Source organism: Carassius carassius, chromosome 43 (assembly GCF_963082965.1).
Source record: "Carassius carassius chromosome 43, fCarCar2.1, whole genome shotgun sequence".
Lineage (NCBI taxonomy): Eukaryota > Metazoa > Chordata > Actinopteri > Cypriniformes > Cyprinidae > Carassius > Carassius carassius.
Genome location: NC_081797.1, coordinates 1907322 through 1927366, shown reverse-complemented (window position 1 = coordinate 1927366; position 20045 = coordinate 1907322). Strand labels below are relative to the sequence as shown.

The window sequence follows — 20045 nt, the reverse complement described above, 5'->3', positions numbered from 1 at the left end:
GTGTTCAGGTCGTGGGAGGCGCGTCTGTCTTCGCTGTATGGTCGATCTAAAGCTCCGGAGCGCAGGGGTCATCAGGGGTCACCCTGGTACAGAGATTTCCCTCATGTGGAGTGCCGTCGAGCGGAGGCCACTGCCAAACTCTCGCAGCCCTCCGTGAAGCCAGGGGGCGCTGTGACGTGTTTCGACGTGCCGGCCGGAGCGACCGCAGCGGGCCTGAACGTCTCGGAGTACTCTGCGCTCGTTACCTTCGTCTGTCCCGGAAACACAAACACGGTTCTGGCGTACTGGGATCTGGAGGGTGAAAGCGTGACGTACCACCGCTCAGACGCCCCAGCCGCCCCTGTCCAGAGATCAGCCGAGGAGCACCTGTGTCTGCTACTGAAGCGTGAGTCTGACCTCTGACCTCATGAGACCAAGTCTCCACCTGTCATCTGTTGTGCTTCAGATGCACTGGATAGAAGGGTGACCAGAGATTTCTTTAGTCTAGGTTATAGTTTAGCCCAAAATCCAAGATGTTTAGAACTGTGTACCCCCAAAAGTCTCATTAAACTGACTTTAAAACAAAACTTGTTTCAAGCATTCATAAAAAATGTGTTTGTTTATATTTAAGCATTTATTTACTAACTAAGCATTTTGAATCACATTTATTCAAGCATTTTTTTTAAAACACGTGTTTACTTATGGAAATAAGCATTTGTCTGAATGTTTAAGCATTTTTTTATGTATGTATTTATTCGACAGTCTATTTAGGCTTTCTATTTATTTAAACATTTAGGCTTTTATTCAAGCATTTACTTTATTATTTGTGCATTTATTTAGTCAGTATTTAGTGAATTTTTTTTTTTACCCAGAATTTATCTAAACAATTATTTACGTATTTGTGTAATTAAGCAGTTATTTATTTAAACGTAAAAAAAAAAAATATATATATATATATATAATTTATTTGAACTTTTAAGCATTTTTTATATACTTAAACGTTTAAGCAATTTACAATATTGTTGTTGCTGCTTTTTAAAATAATAATAAAAATAATAATAATAATAATTTGTACTGTAAATCTAGATTATATATAAACTGTATTATTAATAATAATATTTTTTTAATACAAAATAAAAAGAAATCCCATGATAATAAAAATGACTAATATTTCTTCATATATGGATTTTTTTATTTATTTTTTTGCTTTCAATTAATATGGTTAAAGGTAATTAACTATTTAGACTTTCTATTTATTTAAACATTTAGGCATTTATTTAAGCATTTACTTTATTTGTGCATTTATTTAGTCAAGATTTATTTATTGAAGTGTTTTTTTTCTACCCATACATTATTTAAACAAGCATTTACGTATTTGTGTGATTAAGCAGTTATTTATTTAAACGTAAAAAAATATATAATTTGAACTTTTAAGCATTCTTTTATATATTTAAATGTTTAAGCAATTTACAATATTCTGTTATTATATGCAAAATAATATTATGTTATTGCTGCTTTTTTAAATAATTATAATAAAAATAATTTGTACTGCAAATCTAGATTATACATATACAAAATAAAAAGAAATCCCATAACAAATAAAAATTACATATGTCTTTGTATGGTACAGTGATTGTAATACCGTGGTGCATTGAGCATGTATCCAATTACTGAATGAGGGTGTTTAGCATCAGTACACATCAAATAACACTGATGCGTGATTCAAAAACATTGTAATGTATCTTGTTGTGTGTATACAATGGAATGGTCTTTATAATGTAATGTGTGTGTGTTTTAGCCTCGGGTCTGTCGGTGGTTTTGTTCTGTGTGACGCAGGATGAGCTGTTGAACCGGCTGATGGTTTTTGGCACGGCTGGGACGGTGGACTCGCTCTGCCATCTGAACGCCTGGGGACGCTGCTCGATACCCATACATGCCCTACAGGTACGTGCACACTATATAAGGCATCACGCCACTCAAAGCCATTTAATGTGGTGTTTTATGGTTGAAAAGCAAAAGCTTTGGCTGCATTGTGTCTGAGATGAATTTCTGCTCTGGTGTGATTTTTCAGGCCGGCCTGAAGAACCACCAGCTGGATACGGTTGATTTCTTTCTGAAGAGTAAGGAGAACATCTTCAGCCCCGCGTCTGGGTTTGTTCTGCCCGATCAGACGCCGGCCGTCTCGACCCAAAGCCATCTGAGGAGTAAGAGGCTTTAATGAGATCCTTTGATCACTAACGACCTTCTCCAGCCGCAGCTCAATTAAATGATCTTAAGAAATCTGCTGTCTGATCTTCTGGGTCATTAAAGGGCAGAAGAAACTGTGTGAATGTGAGGCTGGAGAGTCGTTAATGTGCCCCTATTTTAGCTCATGACCTCTTTGGTTGAGTGTCATAAATCGCTTCCAATCGAGTTACAATGAAATATAAATAAACATATTATAAATATAAAAAATAAATATACATTCAAATTTTATATTTTACATACAATCTACGTATACTTAAAATTACATAAATATTATTATAATTATCTAAAATTTTATATATATATATATATATATATATATATATCTTTGTTTATAATTAATTGACTATTAAAAAGAAAAATAATATATAATATAAAAGTGTGTATGTGTCATTTTATTTATATATATATATATATATATATATATATATATATATATATATATATATATATATATATATATATATATATATATATATATATATATATATATGTGTATATATATATATGTGTGTGTGTGTGTGTGTATAATATATATGCAGAAAAACTGTAATATTATGAAAAAATCGTAAATTTTATCTTTAATTTTTTTTTCTTAAATTTAAAATGGATGTTTTTTTTCATGTAAATAAATTGTAAAATGTAATTTATTTCTGAGAAATCATTGCTCCAGTCTTCAGTGTCACATGATCTTCAGAAATCATTCTAATATGATGATTTACTGCTCAAGAAACATTTCTTAAAAATAAACAAATACTTTTGTTCATCACGGATACATTAAATTGATCAAAAGTGACCGTAAAAATCATCATGTGACACTGAAGACTGGAGAAATGATGCTGAAAATTCAGCTGCGCATCACAGGAATAAATTACATATTGTAATGTATTCACACAGAAAACAGCTGTTTTAAATTGTAATAATATTTCACAATTTTTACTGTATTTATGATTAAATAAATGCAGCCTTGTTGCGCAGAAGAGACTTCTTTCAGAAGCATGTATCAAGTTGTGTTGATGGCAGTCTGTTGTGTGTTTCAGATGTGCAGGCTCTGTGTCCGGCTCTGGATCTGCTGCGATCTGCTATACATGACACACACACTGAAGCTCAGAGCCAACAGTTCTGTGATCAGCTGCTGAGCATCACGCTCACCTTCCTCAACACACAAACCAAAGTCCTCCTCACCAGCTCACACGGTATAACATACACACACACACACACACACTGCTTTCAATGTCATCTAGGGCTGCTCTCAACTAAAGATTTTTCAGATTTTTCATTTGAAGCATTAGTCGGCTAATCACACGTTTTTTTTAATAAACAATTTAAATCATACATAGCCTACATAGCCTAAAAAGCACTCACAGTGTGCCAGCAGAAGTAATGTGTCAGGGAAAAACAGTAAGGAGACTGCATTGATATTCAAATAACTTATTGATAAACTTGCGCTTTCTTTGTTTCCGGTATAAGAGATGAACTCGACTCGTCATCTCTGCAGTAGTGATGCATCTTGTTTCATAAGGATTACATAATCTGAGAATATTTGTTTTTTTTTCATTTGAAAGTAGACATTTCTACACTCTCTGTAGATATATTATTAATGTCTGTAAGGCAAAGAGTTACAGGCTCAAGTTCACGGAGACCGAGACGGCAGAAAGCATGTCCTGTTTGGTTTCTTTATTTTACAAAAGCACGTTTTAGTGTTATTGTGAGTGCACACAAATAAACGTGGAGTCTTTTACAGATTCAATAGATGTATTACTGTTATCTGTGTGACCCAAAGTGAGGGAGTATTTTAAGTGAGCGCACCAGCGCCTCCATCTGTTTGCAGCGAGCTACTGCGTGACTTTGCCTGTGCAATTATTTTTATTTAATTTTTTTCTGTGACTAATAAAATTTTGGTTCTGGTTGACTAACGGTTAGTGGACTGTTTGGTGATATGGGGTCTCACGTTTGGTCCTGTTGCTGTAGAGCTGGACGTGAACCTGCAGGAGTGTGTGCAGATTTTAGACGGCTACATCTCGGACCTGCGGCGATACATGAAGAAGTTCCCCTGGCCGGATGTCTGCGTGAGTCCGGACGCTCCGGTGTCCACCGCCGACACAGACCAGGAGTGGCAGTCGCTGTCTGATGAGGTCAGTCAGTGAACACACCGGACACCAGCAGTGCATCATGGTCCAGAACTCCTGCATCCTGGCAGACAGATGTGTTTGTGCTTGACTCACAGCAGCTGCTTCAGCCATTCATTTCCCCTAAACACTGATAATACAGACACACCTCAGTATGGATCTACGTCTTTCTTTCTTTCTTTCGCTTTCTCTCTGTCTTTCTTTTTTTGTCTTTTTCTTTCTTTTTCTCTCTCTTTTTCTTTCTTTCTCTTGGTCTTTCTTTCTTTTTTTTCTTTCTTTCTTTTTCTCTTTCTCTTTCCATTTTTATTTTTCTTTCTTTCTCTTGGTCTTTCTTTCCTTGCTCTTTTTCTTTCTTTTTCTTTCTTTCTTTCCTTTTTTATCCTTTCTCTTTCTCTGTCTTTTTTCTTTTTTTTCTTTCTTTTTTTTCTTTCTTTCTTTCTTTTTCTGTCTTTGCTTCTTTTTCTTTTTTTCCTTTCTTTTTTCTTTCTTTTTCTTTCTCGCTTTTTCTTTCTCTTTCTTTCTTTCTTCCTTTCCTGTCTTTCTTTTGTTTCTTTTTGTTTTTCTTTTCTTTTTTGTTTTTGTTTTTCTTTCTTTCTTTCTTTCCTTTTCCTTTTTTCGTCTCTTTATTTTTCTTTCCTTCTTTCTTTCCTTTCTTTTTTTCTTTCTCTTTTTCTTTCTCTTTCTTTTTTTTCTCTTTCTTTTTGTTTCTTTCTTTCTCTCGTTCTCTTTCTTTCTTTTTCTTTCTCGTTCTTTCTTTGTCTGGAATTCTGAAAAAAAATACTGTATTTAGGAACACAGGTTTTTTTAATTGAAAAAAAAATCTCTATATAAAAGGTTTTTGGTTTTTTTTGACTCGCTGCAGCCAATAATTTTCCCCAAACACTGGAAATACAGATAGAGCTCAGTATGACTTAAGATATGTGTTTTTCTGTTCTTTCTTTTTTGCCAGCAGAATCGCGAAGTAGACCTTAAGCAAATAAACGAGTGAATCACACACTGCTTTAAAACAGATCTCTGTTGGACATGATTCAAGTTAAACGCACAAAAGCTGGCACACAAACATTTATTAACATTGAATCTTAACAAGTTTAGGTGCAATCTGCTATCTCCAACTCTCTTTTTATCTGTGTGTTTGTGTGTGTGCGCATGTGATTGATGTGTGTTGGTTAGTGTGCATCAATTAAAGCAGCACATTAATATAAAACAGTGATTAAACCGACTTGGAACTACTTGTGCATTAAACAGTTATACTGCATACCTGCCATCCAATCAGAATCCAGCGATCAGACAGACCATGGAATAAATAATAATATACAGTATATAACAAAATCAATATATAAGCAGTCCAATTATGCAACTGTATAAACAGTTATGAATGCATATGCACATTGCAGATTTGTTGTGTGTTTCAGGAAGTTGTTCAGCGGGCTATCTTGAGCAGACGCATCCCACACGCACAGGCTTTCCTGCGCAGACGCGGCTGTGTTGAATACAGTCTGGAGGACATCAGGAGGACGGGACTGAGACGCACCTTCACCTGTCTCACTCTCCGAGACCTGCAGCAGGCCAAAACACTGCTGACTCACATGGTACACACTCCAGATCAGCACACACACGTCTCCGGCTCACAATATATTCAGCTTGCTTCTTTAGAAGTCTCTTCTGCTCATCAAGGCTTCTGTAAAATAATAAGAGATATCATTTCAATTGTACTATTTATTCGTGTGATCGAAGCTGAATTTTCAGCATCATTACTCTAATCTTCAGTGTCATATCCTAATGCTGCTCAAGAAACATTTCTGATTATTATCTGATTGTGCTGTCCAATATTTTTGTAGAAACTTGATACATTTAATTTTTCATGATTCACAGATGAACAGTAAGCATTTATTTGATATCGAAATCTTTTGTCACATTGAAAATATCTTCACTGGCACTTTTGATCACTCCCTGATTAGTAAAAGTATTAATTAGTTTTCTTTAAACCCACTGTCTCTGTTTTTAGGGCTTCAATGTGAAGGAGCAGCTCCACAGCATCTGCGTTTTCACCGCCGATCGGGATCTAAGGGCCTTCATGGTGAAAATAAACCCTTAAAGAGACACACATGTTGTGTTTTGAGGAGTGATTGCTCCCTCTGGTTGAATATGTGAATCTGTGTAGTCCTACATCTGCTGTGCTGGTGTTTGCAGGTGGAGGAGCTGCAGAAAGAGAGTTACCTCTCGTGTGAAGAGCTGCAGCAGGTGGAGTTTATTCACACCATTAATAACTTGTGTTCGACACCTGCCACGAGATGCTCCAGCCGTCTGGACACCGGCAGGCAAGCGTTTCTCTCTGATTTTCCACTTTAAATGTTGTTTCTTATCTTTTAGTGTTGGAAGAGAGCTAATCAGCATGAGCCGTGTTAAGGTCATTGACGAATCGTTTTCGTTGGCAACATTTTCCAACAACTAAATCTCGTTTTGAAAAACTGGGAACAAAATCTATTGACATTGACAAATGCGTCTTACTATTCACGTGAACACAGTCGATGATGTCTTCAGTATTTAATACTGTAAAGCTTCTCTGACACGATCCGTATTGTTAAAAGCACTATATAAATAAAGGTGACCTGACTTGAACGTAAACTGTGAAGAGAATATAGGACATGTGTTAATGCATTGCATCCATGCAAAGGTCCCGTTCTTCGTGATCCCATGTTTTAAACTTTAGTTAGTGTGTGATGTTGTTGTTAGAGTATAAATGATATCTGTAAAATTCTAAAGCTCAAAGTTCAATGCCAAGCGAGATATTTTATTTAACAGAATTCGCCTACATCGAACGACCCGTTTGGACTACATCCCTCTACTTCCTGCAGTAATGACATCACTAAAACAGTTTTTTGACTAACCTCCGCCCACATGAATACACAAACATGGGGTGTGGTCTTGTTGCGCTCCGACGGAGAAGAGGAAGAGCTGCGTTTGTGTTTGCCATGTCGTGGAAACGCTGTTATTTTCATCTCGGAGTCCAATCATCTTTGTTTGGGCTTCCCAGGGACGCTGTACTCCGAGATCAATGGTTACAATTTATGTTTAACTCGGTTCCCGAAAATTATAATCCACATGTAAAACTATGTGCAGCACGTTTTGGAACAATCCGAACTTGTTACGTATTTCTGAAGGAGGGACTTCATAGAACAAGGAAGTCATCAGCCCTTTTTTATGACAGTGAAAACAGCGGTATACAGTTTTTTACACACGAAACATGAACACGTTATATTGCACACTGTAAACACAATCAAAGCTTCAAAAAAGCGTGGAAAAACGGGACCTTTAAAGGGACAGCAGCCTAATTTAGTTGCTATTGTCCGAGTCACTGATGTTAATCAAGCTACAAAAGACAGAAAATCCCTCACTGCTCTTGACTCAATCACTTTAGTAGCCCTAATAAATCAAACCTATGCAGTGAGTTTGTAAATGGCAGGTGAATGAGAGGTGTGTGTGTGATCGTGTTTCCAGGGTTGTTCAGATGAGCCGGTCTGATCCCGAGAGCAGGCGTCTGCTGCAGGAGATCACACAGGAGCCGGACTCGTCCTCCTGCAGCTCTCTACTGGATCCTGTGCGTCTGGACTGGGTCAGATACTGGGACAGAGACACACAGAGCTCCATCCTTCTGTCCCGACTGCAGCCGTCCGGTCAGTTCATCACAGCTCCACGCCTCAGTAGACACGCCATTCAGTGTCGGGGAATAAAGCAATAACCGCCGTGAAGCTGTGGTTTACAGTGAATTTATAACCGCGTGGTAACATCGCCTCTTAACTGTTATAAATTCACTGCAAACCACAGCTTCACGGCGTTTATTGCTTTCATAAATCTGTTATTCCATATACGTAGTAAGGTTTCACAAATTAAAACAGAGCAAATAAAGTGTAATGATATTAATAAAAACAGTATTCTTCCACCAAACAATGTAGTTCCTCAGAAACAGCTGTGGTTCTAATACAGTGGTTGCCGAGCAACACACAGAAGTAAACAAAGGTGAATGTTACTTTGTAGCATAATCTACAACAGCTTTGAACGCGGCTCAGCCAATCAGAATCAAGGAGCGGAACTCTCCGCTGTATAATGTTACTTTTAAAAGTAATGCATTACAATAATGAGTTACACCCTGAAAAGTAACTAGTTGCATTACTTACAGTGTTTGGGGACATGTCATTTAATTTATAAAATGTAACTGAAATGTTAAGAGTTACTGAGAAAAATGTATAATTTAATTAATTTCAAACGATTTCAAACAGCACATACACATATAGATTTATTCGATTTCTTTCAGAAATTGAAGTGACTTCAATGTTACAGGAGTTTAATAAGACACATGCTTATTCAATAACTGATTTGTTTGTTTATGTATATGCTTTATATTTTAAAATTGACTGTTTTTTTCCAAGGCATTTTGAGATGTCGGTGTTTCCTGTCATAGCTATGCAAAGATTTTAATTCAAAAACAGTATCATATCTATTAAACTACTTTATGGTATGATATTAAACCTGTATTTAACCTCAGAACGGTCTCGAAGTATGAAGAAGTGCTAAAATCTTGTGGTGGCTGTGCTTTAAAATTAAATTTTTAATAACGTAATGCAAGTAATAAAGGATTTTAGTAATCAGTGTTGAGTACTTAGGTAAACCGCATGATTAAATGTTTTAAAATGATTAATTTTTGAAAACACCCATTAGAAATGTAGAAATGTAATCAGTTGAAATAGTTACACTGCGTATTACGAAGTAACCTTCCCAACACTGATAACTTTTTATGGAAAGTAATGTGCTGTGACTTTTTCAGGTTAAAATTATTTTTTTTTTATGAATTTCTCAAAACATGTCATATTTCACCTCAAAATCAAAAACAAGAATTTAAAGTAAGATTTAAAGTAAGGCAGGTTACAAAATTAATTTCAAATTGTAAAAAATTATTAATTTGATTCGTATTTATTTAATTATTATTAGTATTAATTACTTAATTCATTTTATTTCATAAAAAATAAATATATTTTTTTATCAAGCTTATTATATTCAAATAGGATCACAAACCTGTCAAGAACGTATTCAGGTTTCATTTTACCTCAAAATAAAAATAAAGAAATAATAAATTACATTTTGCATAAAGCTAATTAAGCATGTACATAATATGTAAATATATGCATGTATTTGGATCAAGGCATCTGATAAATGTGTATACAGATGTGTATAATTCTTTTTATATAAATTACTATATAAAATATTCAAACATAAACATGAAATTATATATAATTATAGTATTAATATAATGTAGTGTTAATGAATATAAAAAAACAAAAAAAATTACACTCCATATATATATTTAACGTGTTCATTATTAATTTCCAACAATGAAAAGATAAGCTTTATAAATAAAGGAGCTTTTAAATATATAGTTGTGAATAAAATGAAGCCGGTTTGAAGGAAGAGATGGATGTGTTTGTTGTGTTGTAGCTCAGGGTTCGTGGGATGCATCTGTTCTCTGGTCGTATCTCACCTCTCTTCACGATGGTGTCCGAGCCTCGGCGTGGGTTCACAGCTCGACCGCAGCTGACGCCCCCTGCTGGCCTGCGCTCACACCACACATCATCAACCACCACAGCCGCTGCGGACGCTACCTGCGGGATCAGATCCTGGACCTGCTCGCCCGGTCAGAGCCGCTCACATTCACAGCAGATACATGCTCCGTGTGTGCCACCACAAGACCAGTCATAAGGGTCACTTTATTTAGATTGAGATCTACACATCATCTGAAAGCTGAATAAATCATCTCTGTATTGCTGTCGGGTTTGTTAGGAGGACAATATTTGGCTGAGATACAACTATTTGAAAATCTGGAATCTGAGGGAGCAAAAAAATCTAGACATTGAGAAAATCATCTTTAAAGTTGTTCAGATGAAGCTCTTAGCAGTGCATATATAAGTTTTGATATATTTACGGTAGGAAATTTACAAAATATCTTCATGAGATGTGAGTTTTACATAATATCCTAATGATTTTTGTCATAAAAGAAAAATTGATAATTTTGACCTATGTAAAGGATTTTTGGCTATTGCTACAAAAATATACCCCAGTACCTAAAGACTGCTTTTGTGCTCCAGGATCACGTTTGACTAGGGCTGAGATGATAAATCAATGCAGAATCGATTTGTGATTTCTTCTGAATGCATTGTGATTCAATTCTGATTCTGAGCTTAGCTTTTTACAGTAGATGGCGCTCTACTCTAATGCTCAAATGCTCATGAAGAAGAGCGCTTGTGTAATGTCACCAAGGCTCAGAATGCTTGTAATTCGATTCAACCTTTTTGAATTTTATGAACGATTATTTTAGGATCAAGTGTGTGTAAGGATTTGGAAACGAGTAGAGTACGGCCGTATCTAAAGCATGCAGCGCCATCTGCTGTTCAAAGCTCAGAATCGACCTGAGAAAGAATCGCGATGCATTTGGAATATGGTATAATCATTTCTCGATTCACGATGCATCGATTGATTTTCCCAGCACTATATTTGACCTCAAAGCACTGATGTAAGTCTGTTTGTGTTCAGTCAGGGCCTGTTTGTGCAGTCGGAGTTGGAGGACTTCCAGCAGTTGCTCTGGCGACTGGGTCAAGCTGGCGGAGTGATGCATCATGGGAAGGATCCTCCTGTGCCACAGGAGCAGGAGTTTCACCAGCGCTTCGTCCTGCATTGTCTGGAGAACAGCCTGCAGTACCTGCTCTACTGTTACCTGGAGCACTACAGGTGAGAATGATCCAGAATCATCACGGTCCATCTCAAATCTTCTTTTGTTTCAAGCTTAAAGCCGGATTACTGCTCCAGAGTGAAGGTTTGTTGAAACCAGACAAAATAAAGATCTTAACAGAAAAATGTATTTCTTAGTTTAAGCACGTTCTAATGAGTGGCATTGTTTAAATCAAGAAACCGTTTTTTGTTGCTTGAGAATATTAATAATAATAATAATAATATCACTTTTTTGAAATGCAAATTTGATAGTAACTTGTGTTAGGATGCAGATGTAGATTTCTGTTCATTATCAAAATCAGTAACATCTGTAAACATTGTAGCCATTGTCATTTTTATTAACTTCTATGTGTATATACGAAAATGTTTATTTATTTGTTTTAGCTCTACTTTTGACATATCTTTGTATAAAAAAAATTGTATATGTTAGTATTTATTGCATTTTCTATGATGCTTTTTTCCATATAACATTTATTTTGTACATTGTATTATATTAATGTAATTATTTTTATTATTTTTTTTCACTTTTCAGTATGTTTTTAAATTGATATTATTATTATTATTATTATTATTATTAATAAATTTTTATGAAGGTCTTGTCCAGAGATACTGTGCGTATTATTATCTGTTTCATTTATTTTATATTTTATATCATGCATTTATTTAGATTTTACTTAATCAAATTAAAAACAGTGTGCATAATTATTTAATTTATTTTATTAGTTTTACTTAATAAATTTTTGATTAATTTCATTTTATTTTTATCATTTAATTATTTTGTAATTCATATTATTATTAGTCATTCATTTTAGGAAGCTCCTTTCCATTTAATTATTTTTTTTTTTTAATGAAGCTGTTTTCCTGAGATGAATAGATGTATTTCAGCAGGGCATTCGGGGCTTGTCTCCTCTCATTCATCTCATGTCGTTCAGGTTAACTCCCGGGAACTGCCCGCTCCTGACCGACAGGAACCTGCTGGAGAGTTTCCCCTGGTTTGAGATGATGCTGAAATTACAGAAAATCACCAGAGACCTGAAAGGCGAGCGTGTTCTTATGTGGTTATTCTGTGTCAGTTGTTGATGAATGTGAAGCGAGGCTGTAGTGTGTGTTGTGCAGGAGTTGATCGGTACGGTGTGTGTGGTGTTTCAGAGCCGGAGCGGGTGTTCGGGGCCAGTCTGACAGCGGCGCAGGTTCTGCTCCCCGGGAGTCAAGCCAGCATCAGCAGCATGTTACTGGAGGGTCACAGTCTGCTCGCCCTCTCCACCATCATGTTCAGACCGGGCGGCATCGACCAGGTCCTCCTGCTTCTGTGCTTTAGGGCTGGACCATTCATCCAAAAGGAATCGAAACCAAAATTCTGAATTTTCCTATGTTTTCTTCTTCTTTTTTTTTTTTTTTTTATCCTGTTAAAGCATATCTACTTGCATATCGTATTTTTACTACTTCCATTGTCCTCATTTGTAAGTCTCTTCTGCTAAACGTCTGTAATTGTAAAAATAAAACTAGTTTGTGATGACACGTTTGACAGTCATCAGCGTCGTAAATCCTCAAAAGCTTTTCATATTTGTATTTTTTTTAAACTATTCGTTGCATTATATCACCTTTGCATCACATTGTAAAAAAAAAAATTAGTTAACGCTAATACGAGGATGTTTCTAATGCAGCGACTATGGGAGGGACGGTAAATTTGACATCGTTTTCTCTTTTGATATCAGTCGCTCTTTTTTTTTTTTCCCTTTTACTGAAAAACCTGGAAATTTAAGCGTAGCCAGCTTTTGTTTACAGTAGCAGGTTGTCTTGGCAACGTTTGTATTTGATCAGCAGTGTTCTGTTTACATTTATAAAACCAGAGTTCCGCTCCTTGATTCTGATTGGCTGAGCTGCGTTCAAAGCTGTTGTAAATAATGCTACAAAGTAACATACACCTTTGTTTACTTCGGTTAAGTAGGTTATTTACCTAAAAAATATAAATAAATTAAATAAAATAATCATAATGGAGGTAAAGTGTTTGATTGATTGGGGTTTTGATTTTAGGTCATATCACCCATGAAGATTGCATTGGTCTTATTCTTAATCCGAAAGTGTCTTCTCATCTCCGTGTGATGTTGTGTGTGTTGTTGGCAGGCCGTGCGTGAGGGCGAGCGCGGTCAGGACCCGCTGAGCAGAGTCGACCCCCAGCTGCTGAGAATGGCCCTCGGTGCGTATCCCAAACTCAGAATGGCCCTGTTCCCTCAGAGCGGCCCGCGCTGTGATGTGTCCCTCTACCACCTCCTGCAGGTACTGCTGCACCCCTCACAGCTTCTGGCATGTTGTTTTAGCTCAGGGGTGTAGACGTGTGTCCCCCACTTTTAATATAACCGAAATTCTTCCCCCGCAAGTGTGTTCGCATAGAGGTTTTCAAGAGCTGGTGTGAATAAATATAGATTAAACTCAAAGAGACAGGACCGTCTGCGCATGACATGGTATTTTATTCGGACCCAGAAGGCGAGATGAACATCAAGGAGCGCTATACACACTCATGAAGTGTGTGTTTCATTCATACTCGAAGACGGAGGGCGCTCTCGCGCAGAAATTCATACCAGGAAACTCCTAATATGGACAAAAGCGTCCAGATATGGGGTATGAAAGCAGTTCATTGAAAGCAGTTTTCACAGAAAAACAGACACTTTTGGAAACACGAACACATTAAACATACGATTGCGACAATATATGGTTTTTCTAGTCATCTCCAGCTGGTGATAAATAAAGTATATGAACAATGCAGTATATTACTATTACAGTATAGAAACTATTCTGCTTTATTATGTGATAAAAAGTGTTTGTAGTATATAAACATCATTATTATTTGTTATCGTCCAACAGTTATAGATTTCTAAGCCAATTCAAAGCTTGAAATTATAGAAAAATTTAAGTTGCCTACTACCAGTTTTTGAACCGTAAGCTTGTTAATGTTGTTTAAAAAAGTCTCTTCGGTTCTCCAAGCTTGCATTTATTTGATCCAAAGTACAGCAAATCAATCAAATTTTGAAATATTTTACTAGCCTATTTAAAATAACTGATTTCTATTTGAATATATTTCAGAATGTAATTTATTGAGATTTCAAAGCTGAATTTTTGGCATCATTACTCCATTCACATGTTCCTTCAGAAATAATTCTGATATTCTGATTTGCTGCTCAAAAAAAAAAACACTTATTATGATAATGTAGAAAACATAGAAAACAAACAGTTTCTTTGATGAACAGAAAGTTCAGAATAACAGCATTTATATGAAATAGAAATCTTTTGTAAAATGACGTCTTTATCAATGATCATTACTTTAGATCAATTTAAAGAATCCTTGCTAAATAAAAGTATTAATTTCCATTTCTTTTTACCAAAAAATAAATATTATACCAACTTTAAGCTTTTGAATGATAATGTCGCAAAAGCTTTTTATTTCAAATAAATGCTGATCTTTGGATCCTTCTGTTCATCAAAGATTGCTGAAAAAATGTACTCGTATGTTTTCAATAACGATAATCATCAAATCAGCATATAAGAATGATTTCTAAAGGATGAGACACTGAAGACTGGAGGAATGATGCTGAAAATACAGCTTGGATCGCAGAAATAAATTACAATTTAAAATATACTCAAATAGAAAACAGTTATTTAAAATAGTAAAAATATTTCACAATATTACTGCTTTTGCTGTATTCTGGATCAAATTAATGCAGGGTTGGTGAGCAAAAGAGACTTCTTAAAGGTCCCATGACATGGATTATTTCCTTTTCTTTAAATGATTTTTAATGTTTCCTTAGGTGTACTTATATTGTTAGTATGATTTTTACATTTAAATGTAGAAATAAAAAGCATTTTTATATCCTGCTATTAGCCCTCTGGCTTGAATGCTCTGTTTGAAGGGGCGTGTCTGCTGTGAGACGCCGAGTAAACGACAACTGTTGTGATTGGCTGACATCTTTGCATTTGAAATGCGTATTACATGTGGACCCCTCTCAAATATATATATATACTACAGCTGTCAGGATTAACGGATCGTGGATTTGTTGATTATATAATTATTTTTTTCCCATCACATGAAAGGCTGCAGTGATGAGCTGAGTAGACAGAGTCTGTTTATCGCGTGAATGCAGTCATCTCGTCATTATTGCAACACGTTTTCTCTCACAAAATGCTTCCACCACAACTAACAGCAAACACATAAATACAGTAAGAGCTCCGTTGTGCAGCATAACAGCGTCATTCATTGTAACGGCAGTTTGGGCAAGAGTGCAGATATACTCGCGATGTGTGACAGCTCCGAAAATAAAGGGAGCGTTCTTTGATCGCTCTCTGTAGTTAAATCACAATTTAAATAACAGATTTGTTTCATGCTACTAAGAGAAACAACGTGAAGTTGATCGTTTAGTCACTGGCTTGATTCACTGATGCATAAACAGTATTAAACGATTTAGAAAGAAAGTCTGTGTGAACTTGAATGATTAGCTACACATCAGAAATCACTGATCACAGATCAGGCATTAATGAACACTGTTACTCACTGTTTGTGCCGGTGCTGTCGAATCCATATCATAAAAGTCTGTTTGTAACGCCTGTGCTGACATTGCGACTGAATTATATGTAAATATTTGGGCGGACAAAGCAGAGAAAGGGGAGGTAACATTTCTCCTTATAACGTCACAAGGAGGAGATTCAAGATCAGCCCGGTTGAGCTTCCATTTTCTCAAAGGCAGAGAAAGATAGCAAAATCTCGATTTACACCGATTAACATTTTTAGAAACTTGGGGACCACATACATGCTAGGGGAAGTCATATTAATGTTAAAAAACCTCAGAAAGTGAAATTTTCATGTCATGGGACCTTTAAAACATTAAAAATCTCACTGCTATAAAACTGTTGACTGGTAGGCTATATAGATTACAGAAATGTTATATTGTAATGTTTTATATTATATTGTAATGGCAGCAAAATGGATACATATATAATGTAATTTCTGTCCCCCTCACTTCTGAAAAGATGGCTACGCCCCTGTTTTAGCTACAATACGGTCAAAAGTACTGCAAGCCTGTGAACGGTGATTTGCAAGCGAAAACAACCGTTTAACGAACTGCAAAACAGATCAACTGCATAGAACCAGTCTCTGTGTGTGTGTGTGTGTGTGTCTGTGAAAAAACTTACTGATGCAAATCTCTAAATGACGTGTTGTGCACATGGGGCAAAAAGTTCCGAAATTTCTTTTCTCTGCGCTTACAATTTTGGCACGTTTCTCTCCCTGACTGAGATTCGCAAGCGTGAAGGAGAGGGCGGGGCCTCCACCTTCTTGTAGCCAATCACATGAAGCTCTCGCTGACTCTCCATTTACTCTTATCTGATTGGTTAAATAAACACATCATAGGCCAAAACATTAATCTTCATTTAGTTCCGGATCGTTCTCGTTGCCAGAATGGTACTTTTAACATACACATAGGCTACTTTGTATAGTATATGTATATAGTATATGTAACTAAATATTACTAAAATATTTATTTTCTCTAACTTATTGTGAACCTATTCACCATTTATCATCTGTAATACTGCCGTGTGACCACCTAGATGTCCTTAATTTCCTTAAATTACACACACACACACATGCGCGCGCACACATACACACACACATATATATATATATATATATATATATAATATGCAAATTAATTTTCAAGAATTGAAACTCCTATTTCATGAATTTCTCTTGACCTTTATTTAGGTGTTGAGCCCTGAAAGTGAATTCTTTGCATCGGTATTTCATCATGATTGCATCTTTCTGCTGTTAAAGTGCTCAGAAACAGTGTTTGTTTAATAAAACGAATCGAGCCACAAGCTGCTCTGAAGCATTTGTGCTTAGCCTGAAGTTAATGTTCATTAGTGTTAATGATGGGACACAGCCGCTTGTGTTCTAATGCACACTGAAAGTGAATCTGTGTGTGTGTGTGTTTACCGCCTGCAGTGTGTGTAATTCATTCTCAGCTCATTACTTTCAGCAACCGCACACTCCATCCTGAAAATAATCTTCAGCAGATTTTAGCAGGTATTTTTTGGAAATTAATTTTCTGAAAATAATGAAATATTTATAGAATTAATATCTAAAATTATATTTGAACCATTCTATAAAATCTAATATGTAAGCATCAATACATTTCTATGAAATGTTAATAATTAATAGAATGTATAGATGCACATTTAATGAACATTTATTTTTGAAATTAGTTTCCAGAAAAATAACCGGATGTTTATTGAAATATATAAAAATGTATGTAAATTAATTAAATAAGAATCATTTGAGTATTAGTAAGTATTAAAAATGTTAAAATGTATAGAGTGTGCATATGCAGACTATAATAAGTATAGTGGAAAATAATTAATTCTTGAAATTACTTTCCAGAAAAATAACCAAATATTTATGGAATTAATATATAAAACTGTATGTAAAAATATATATCATGAATTAAATTAAATTCATATAGAAGTATTTTAAAAGTTAATAACTCATGGAGTGCATATATGTATAGACCCTATAATAAATACAGTGGAAAATATTTACCACTTGAAATAAATATCTAGATAAATAACCAAATATTTGTGTAATTAATATACAAAAATGTGTAAAAAAAAATATATATATATAATAAAATAGTTAAATAAATGGATATTTAGAAAATGTTAATGATTTCTAGAAAGTATAGAAACATAAAGTGGAAATTATTTTAAATCTAAAACTGTGTGTGTGTGTGTGTGTGTGTGTGCGCTTCATCTCACTTAATAATTTTTTCTTTTCACTTGGATGTAGATGGTCTCAAACCTAAAGATTTGATGATTTATTGAACATGGAGTCAGACAACCCTGCAGAAGCATGTGAATCTCATGCAGCAGATTGATGCTGTGTGCTGTGAGATGGTGATGAGATAACAGCAGGAGTTTAATGCATCGTGTGCTTTTCCATCGGCAGGCTTTGCATCCTCTGGATCCCTCCAGACTGTTCAGATGGCAGTCGGCCAACGCCACGGGCGGCAGCGGTAGGAGCTTCACACGCTACTGTGAGGACATGGTGAGATGCTCCTGGTTTTACTGACTGAAGTGTGTGTTTGCTGATGTTTTCCAGAAGCGTCCAGCGAGCTGCCGCACTTCTCCAGTTCTCAGCTCGTCAGTAAGTTCGCCGTCGTCCAGAATCTGGACTTCCTGTATTACCTGAGTCACGGCCGGCCGGCGTTTGCATTCGGGGTTTTCCTCACGCAGCAGGTGCTCGACTGCAGCAACGTGAAGCTTCAGTGAGTCCAGCTCTCACAGACACAGCTGACCGCTCAGACCACACATGATGCTCTTATCAGAGTCACGCTTGCACTTTAAACTCTCCGTACACTAGCATCGAAAACATCTAAACTATACAACTCTATATAACATTTAATGTAATGTGTAATTATACAATTATATTCAGAAAACTTATTGAGAATAGTTAAAAATCAAAAGTTAAGGATATGTAAATGATGCAGAATATGTCAAATATTTTTTCTATAAATACAAATTTTGAAGAAAAAAAAATAGTCCAAAATATTGTGAAAATGTATTATCTCTGAATTTTTTTTTCCAAATAAACTAAACATTTTAACAATTAATGCATATAAAATATGCATGTAAAATAATCTTATATAAATTGTATAGTAATTAATGCATATAAAACAAAATATGCATGTAAAATAAATATAAATAAATGTTATATAAATTGTATATTAAATTATAATTATTTTATTTATATAATATGTGTATACATTATAATCAATATATATTTATTGTCAATGTATATTTTTTTATAATGTGTTAATAAATTATTTTAGCAAGTTAACTACAAAACATGTTGTATTTATAGAATTTAAATGGGATTAAATATAGAATTAAATATTTTTTATTCATAGAATAAATACACAAATAATCATTAATTTAAATAATAATGATAATACTAATGTAACAATTTCTAAAATGTTAACTTAAATTTATATATTATGTATTAATAAATATTAAAATGTGAAGAAAATAAATACAGCGAGAGAGTGCATCTATGCACACTAATTATTATCACAAATTAGCAAAAAATACACATGTATGTATGTATAATGCAGTGTATTTCTGTGTGTTATCAGGGTGTCTCTGGCTGCGGATCAGGCGTACTCGCTGGGCCTGTTGAACTTCAGCAGCGCGTGTGTGTCGGCAGCGTGTGTGTGTTTCTGCGAGCTGCTGGGTGTGTGTAGCCTGAAGCTGAGGGTGGATCTCTATGTGCTGAACCTCATCCTCAGACTCTGGACTCAGACCTGCGAGGAGCACAGAGACAACGCTTCCCTGCGGCAGACGCTCGGTACCTGAAGCACTGCACTCCGTCACAGCTCGGCTCGGCTCTGTTTGAGAGCGCTCCTGACTTCTCTCTCTGTTCCAGTGGAAAAGGCCGGGAAGCTGGTCAGCGGTGAGAAACGCAGCGCTCAGGAGCTGCTGGTTCATCTGGAGACGGCCGTCAGAGACGCTCTGGAGAAGAAAGGCATCTGTCGGTCAGTGTTCTGCACAAAAACATGTTGGGGAATTTATTTTTGTTGTTGTTTTGTTATTTTATTAATATGGAATTGAAAGGGTTAGTTCACCCAAAAAAGAAAATTTGCTTATGTTTTACTCACCCTGAAAGCATCCTAGGTGTGTATGGTTTCTTCTCTTCTTCGCATACATCCTACGACATCCATCCGAGAAAACAGAATTTATAACATTTGAAATATGGATATTTTAATTTACAAAAACACATGGATTCACTACAGAAGGCCTTTATTCACCCCCCCGGAGCCGCGTGAGGGACGTTTTATTACAGATGCACTTTATTTGACAAAAACACACCTTCTCCCT

General features: G+C 35.6%; 1 protein-coding gene across 1 annotated transcript in view; it reads left to right on the top strand.

Moving 5' to 3' along the window:
- Window positions 1-20045, top strand: part of spg11 (SPG11 vesicle trafficking associated, spatacsin) — a 46230-nt gene that overhangs the window by 6124 nt on the left and 20061 nt on the right. The window contains exons 6-23 of the mRNA XM_059536463.1: window positions 9-385; window positions 1778-1923; window positions 2051-2183; window positions 3264-3419; window positions 4195-4358; window positions 5765-5941; window positions 6358-6429; window positions 6543-6670; window positions 7851-8026; window positions 9843-10038; window positions 10935-11129; window positions 12062-12168; window positions 12279-12424; window positions 13254-13406; window positions 18118-18184; window positions 18271-18436; window positions 19304-19515; window positions 19594-19702. Of these exons, the coding sequence (XP_059392446.1) occupies window positions 9-385; window positions 1778-1923; window positions 2051-2183; window positions 3264-3419; window positions 4195-4358; window positions 5765-5941; window positions 6358-6429; window positions 6543-6670; window positions 7851-8026; window positions 9843-10038; window positions 10935-11129; window positions 12062-12168; window positions 12279-12424; window positions 13254-13406; window positions 18118-18184; window positions 18271-18436; window positions 19304-19515; window positions 19594-19702 (2880 nt within the window). The remainder of the gene's footprint in view (window positions 1-8; window positions 386-1777; window positions 1924-2050; window positions 2184-3263; window positions 3420-4194; window positions 4359-5764; window positions 5942-6357; window positions 6430-6542; window positions 6671-7850; window positions 8027-9842; window positions 10039-10934; window positions 11130-12061; window positions 12169-12278; window positions 12425-13253; window positions 13407-18117; window positions 18185-18270; window positions 18437-19303; window positions 19516-19593; window positions 19703-20045) is intronic.